Source organism: Nothobranchius furzeri, chromosome 15 (genome assembly GCF_043380555.1).
Source record: "Nothobranchius furzeri strain GRZ-AD chromosome 15, NfurGRZ-RIMD1, whole genome shotgun sequence".
Classification (NCBI taxonomy): Eukaryota; Metazoa; Chordata; class Actinopteri; order Cyprinodontiformes; family Nothobranchiidae; genus Nothobranchius; species Nothobranchius furzeri.
Window position 1 is genome coordinate 53,234,185 of NC_091755.1, and position 5,800 is coordinate 53,239,984.

At 43.5% G+C, this 5,800-nt stretch overlaps 1 protein-coding gene across 3 annotated transcripts in view; it reads left to right on the forward strand.

Moving 5' to 3' along the window:
- The window catches only part of prex1 (phosphatidylinositol-3,4,5-trisphosphate-dependent Rac exchange factor 1), a 114,474-nt gene continuing 108,674 nt past the window's right edge, over positions 1 to 5,800 (forward strand). For all 3 annotated transcript variants that reach the window (XR_008564303.2, XM_054746134.2, XM_054746135.2), the window contains exon 1: positions 1 to 364. Coding sequence is in view for 2 of the 3 variants with exons in the window: in XM_054746134.2 (XP_054602109.2) it covers positions 221 to 364 (144 nt within the window). In the remaining variant the exon portion in view is untranslated. The remainder of the gene's footprint in view (positions 365 to 5,800) is intronic.

The window sequence follows — 5,800 nt, forward strand, 5'->3', positions numbered from 1 at the left end:
CTCTCAGCTGGAGCTGCTTGCGACCACAGAGCCGAGCTCTCTTGCTTGTCTGGACAGTTTTATTTTAATTTAGGGGAACTTTATTTCGAGCATCACCTGTCTGCTTTGGATGGGGTTTCTGGAGAAGTTTCTTCTGAAAGATGGACTCAAATAACTGAGTCCATCCGCGCGTGGATACGTGAGGAAAGACGCGTGTTTTCCAGGGGGTCCAGGTAACATCATGGAGGAAAACGAAGGGCATCACGAGAACGGGATCCAAGCCCCGAAAGACTCGGACCGACAGCAGCGGCTCCGGCTCTGCGTTTTAAACGAGATCCTGAACACCGAGCGGGATTATGTCCGGACGCTGCTTTTCCTCCAGTCGGTGAGTTTTGACGCTCATCACCCCCACACACTCACTTTTCTCCCCTCACCTTCATCACAACGAGCAGAAACCCTCAGCTGGCCTCCTGTTTTCTTTGACACCTTTAGGATAAGCAGGGTGTGGATGTTGGACACATGTTTCACGCAGACTGTCAGATTGTGTCCAGCATCTCATCCTGATGTCTTAATTGTCCGTTCATTGTGTGGAAAGGCTGACGTCAGTTGTAGCCCTTTCTATTTACACACAGCTCATGATGATGATGATGAGTGGTGAATGAACCTCCTGGTGACTTTACACACTGCCAGCATGGGTAGCGTCCCCACCTGCAAGCGACTACTCACTTTGTCACTTCCGCATGTCATCCTCCACCCCCCTTCGTCCCTTTTGTCGACTCTGATATTGTTGAGCAGGTGGATTCGGCCTCCAGCTGTGGCTAAATATGTGGGTGGTCATCCCTATCTGGTTGCATTCTACATGATGGTGAAAGACCTTCTTTCTTTTTAATTGCAGCACTAATTGCTGCTGAGGAGTCAAAGGTCAGGATCAGGTGTAAAGCCTTAGAGCAAATAGGGTTTTTGGTTACTTTACTTTGGCACCCTGCAGACTCAAAGACAAGCCCTGAGTGTTATCACTCTTATCCACAATTAAAAGCTGCTTCCCGTTAACATTCCCATGATTCCTTACATTTTTCCCCCCTGTTTGTGACATCTGGCAGATATTTGTGTCAAATGCAATGTTGGTTCTGTTTTCTTGTCCCTGGGCTGTCTTGTCACATGCTAAGAAACTTCCTTAAACAGATTGTCGTCTGCACTGATGTCTAACTGTGGGATTGGGTCACACAGATGGAAGTCGGTCCCAAAAGCATGTCATGTAAGCGCTTTCCGATCCAGTCCATGCACGTTTTATATTTGTAGGCAACCCCTTGGCCAATGATTCCTTCTCCCAGTTGCACAAATGCCAGTGAAGGCTCATCATCTGTTGCAAGGCTGACCAGGCAGCAGAGGGACTTACTGTGACCTCCGTCCCTCTGAACCCGTTTCTCAGCCAATATCTCACAGATTTATCAGAGAAATCTGAAAGCTGTCAGTTGCTCCCTCTTATATCACCACACACTTTTGATGTATGCCTCGTAGATTGAGGAAATACGGTCTGGATTAAGGGTTGTTATCAACCACATCTTTGCATACAGTGGCATTTATCTCACATAGCGCCAACGCAAAGCTCGTTATTTGCAATTAGGATAAGCCTGTGGAATTTGATCAGCTTGATTTTAACATTTAGCGGTTCTGCCGTTGGTTTGTGGCGTGCAATTTTGTTTTGTGGCATTAAACGAAATAACGTCTTATGCAAAATCCTTTCATGATGGAAGTTGTTGGTTTGCATTGATTGAGTAGTACGTGGACGACATGAAACAGAAGTCGGCCACTGTCGCCACATCCCTGCCAATCCTTTGCAGATTGCCCCTCATGTTCCCTGTTGAGGGTCCGGCCAAGCCTTCTGCCTCTCGCTCAGTGGGAGCCAAGGGTTTGTCACCAAGCACTTCACTGTGGTGTTGATAAGGGAAGTCTAGCTGTGGGAGCTTGTAGCATATGGTTTCAGTAAAGATAAAGTATGGTTTGAGATGGGGGGGTAAATGGGGTGAGGATGAGTTGTCCCACAGAGTATTGAGACGGAAGGAAGCAGTAGGGGATGAAAACAAGCCTGCTGTTGAAACGTTTTTACAAGTTCCCTCGAGTTTTCCTTTTGGATTTTTCCCTGTCTTGATTATCGAACACACGTTTGTCCTAGAATGCCTCACTGACCCTCGTAGAAGTGATGGTATACATTGTCTTTCACAAACACACCAGAAAACAGGGGTAGAAGAAACTTCACTAAAAACGTTAGATTGAGTCTATGACTAAAAGATTGAGACACTCTTCCTGTTGTGTTTATTTCAAGCACAGCTGACCACATCTGGCATGGACGATAGAGTGGACAGGCGGAAAGACGAGGCTAAAAGCTTCAGTGACGTTGTGTCCTTCATGCCGAATCGTAGTGAAATCTGTAAAATCGGATCATGTGGAACTATGATCCGCCAAACTTTTCTGCTGTCTGCCTCAACAGCAGCCACTTTAGAGCAATCTGGAATTGGTTTCATGTTGATGTTCGACTCGTCATGTCTGAAGGACATGCCTGCCTTTAGCGATGCAGGAAAGTCCCTAGCCTTTGTATTTACTCTGCCTGGCTCTTTGATAATTCTGGGAGTATTCAGGTAACCCAGCCTACAAATTGACACTGACTCACCCGTTTCTGTTATCTCATCATCGGTTAATATTCCCGCTCCTTTTATGTTCTTCCATCACCCTGTGGACTTCAAGCCCCCCCGAGCAGCGCTCCTCCTCAATCAGAACGATATCACCGACACACAAAAGAGATGGATATCCGGCTTGGGCATCTCAGCTGTTCTGCTTGTCTCTCATCCCCTGGTAATTACAGCTCCTACGAGCTCATCTACTGTGTGAGAGCGGGAAACATGTTAGGCGAAGGGACGAGACGTGAGAAGGGGATGGGAGTGTGAAAACTCGGATTGGAGTATTACTCCTGTTCAAAGTTTTAGTTGCAAATTCCCAAATCAATTACCAAGAGATGTCCGATGATATCGGCCGGTATTGGCATCAGAATGTAAGAAAATCCACATCAGTTTTTACTCTTTTAATGACACAACGTTTACATGCCACGTTCATATTATACATAATACCCTTCAGCTGTTTGTTCTCTTACTTAAACAAACAACATTTTTGGGCCGATACCGATATTACTATCACTGTCATGGCGGAGAACCAATATTTGCCGATATATATGCACATGTACGCTCTCATTTACGCTTATGAAATCAGCAAATTTTGTATAGACTGAAAATGATGCAAGCTGGATTCTTGAATATTTTGCTTTATTTCTATATAGTGCAATTTGCAAAATGTTATTACACACACACACACACACACACACACACACACACACACACACACACACACACACACACACACACACACACACACACACACATTTACGCTTCTGAGATGATTCCCATTACTGTTGCATGACTAAATAATTCCACATCATCACCCCCTCACCCTCTGAAACAGATACACAAACTGAAACATGAATGAGAAAATATCAGTTGTTAATATATACTTGGTATATATGTTGTGTGTGGGTGGGCTGGTGTTGGTGTGTGTGTGTGTGTGTGTGTGTCTGCTCTGTCTTCTCCATCCCCAGTGAGTCGTGGTGGATGGCTGCTTATATTGAGCTAGGGTGCTCTGGAGGTTTCTTCCTGTTAAAAGGGAGTTTTCCTCTCCACTGTCGCTAAATGCTTGCTTAGTATGAGGATTTCTATAAAGTCACTGACACTAGTCATGCAACCTGCTGGGTTCCTTTTATAGGAAACTTTTTACTGGTTGGCTTAATGAACTGACCTGTATTGGAATGTTTACTATGCAAAGTACCTTGAGACGACACTTGTCGTGATTTGGCTCTTTATAAATAAACTTGAATTGAATTGAATTAGTGTAGATTTTTGGGTATTTCCTTTTGGAGGCTGCTTTGTTGACCTAATCCTGCCAACTGGATTTTCCCTGACAGGAAGTGGTCATGATGTAGTCTATCTGACAAGAATGTGGCCACTAGCATCATACCCTGTAGGTCTGAGGGGTTTTTCCCTTCAAAACTAAGGAAAATAGGGTTGTTGGCCACATTAAAATCAGCTGGATTTCTTTTTCTTGTCTGACCACAATGACCCGACAAAAACAACAGTGGAAACCGCATGGCCAATAAAATCAGTCGGATTTTGACCTTCCTTCTTCATTCTGAGAGTTGAGAGACGGAGAAGAGTTGAGTGACCAGGAAGGTGGTGTGGGATTATAGGAAACATCTGGAAATCCTGCCCCCTGTGACCTTTGCTTTGGGCCACACACAAATGAGATCAGGGCTCTAATGCTGGTGTGGGTTCACATGAACAAATGAAATGTTTTTTCTGTGACTGCACATCATTTCAAACTTCTTTTTGCTGATTTCTGCCTGATGTTGACTTTCCTATACGCCCCCCTTGCCGCCATGGAGACAATACCGGCTAGGCAAACAGGATGATGTGCATTCAGGTCTGCAACACAGCATCCAGCTGAGGCCGAGGAAGACAGACATGCTTCCTCTTTGAGCTCTACCTCTTTCCTTTCCCCTTCTGTTCCACCTCTCCCACCCTCCCCTCTCTGTGGGAAAGACCAGCATCAGATTTCTCTGAACCAGGGAGTAAAAATAGCTTAAGATTCAAACTCCTCATTGCAGCAACGCCGGTGGTTTCAGCTCACCGTAGCCTGAACCGAGCTAAATTTATACAAACATGGACACATACTGCAAGACCTAGGGAGGGAACACAACCTGTGGAGTCTTCTGAGGCCTTGTGTGGGTATTTTATTGTCTCTGGGCTTTAAATCTTTCTTCTTCACAGAATTATTTAAAATATTTCAAATGGAGCCAATAAAGAAAACCCTTCAAACAAAATGTGTAAAAAAAGAAAAAAAGTTCTCTCCTTCTGGACAGTTGGTACCTAGCAGTGCTGCACTTTGCCAGTCTAACTCATTACAGAGCGATGGCGGTAATTACCAGTTTCCAACTTAATCTTTGAGCTTTTTATAGTCATGTGTGTCGATAAGTCGTTTCTTTAAGGCATAAGACTGTAGCAGGAATTTTAAGAATTTAAGTTAACAAGCCCGAATGGTTTTGAAACCCAAATACACGAAATCAAATAAAACAGTTCCTTAAGGGGTGGTTACAGCCTGAGTTGTGAATAAGACAAAGAAACAGAATTTAGGATTAAACGTTTCAAGAGAGATGTGCATCAGTAAAACTATTGTAAATTACAATCCCTCATCAAATATCTGACTATAACCTGATGAATCCGTTCCCAAGGGGTTTAATTTTTAATTTTTGGTAAAAAGATTCCAAAAATGGTGCAACTTGAGGTTTATGAACTGAGGCAGCAAGCTTATAATGTTTGTTTGCTTTCTCAAACGTAACCAGATGTGTGTGTTTTTAGGGCTGAAAGGCTATTTAATGGACAGAAAAGCGCTGGATCATAGAGCTACTTCACATTCTTGATTTGTTGTATTTGTAGATTTCAGACTGGCTCACAAATGTCTCTTTAACAACCTTTTACACCCTGAAACGTTCATCATTGACTAGAGGATTACAAAAAACTGATGGGGAAAAATAAAGTTACGACTTAACACAACTGCATTAACGTTTACAAGGTTTGGCAAATAACAACAGAAATAACAACAGACATGATTCTCAGGCAGGTTTATGCTGTTATTTAATGAAATTCTTTTTATTAAGATGGGCAAAGTAAATTTTTATTTTCAAACATTGACAATGCCGGCTAGGCAAACAGGATGATGTGCA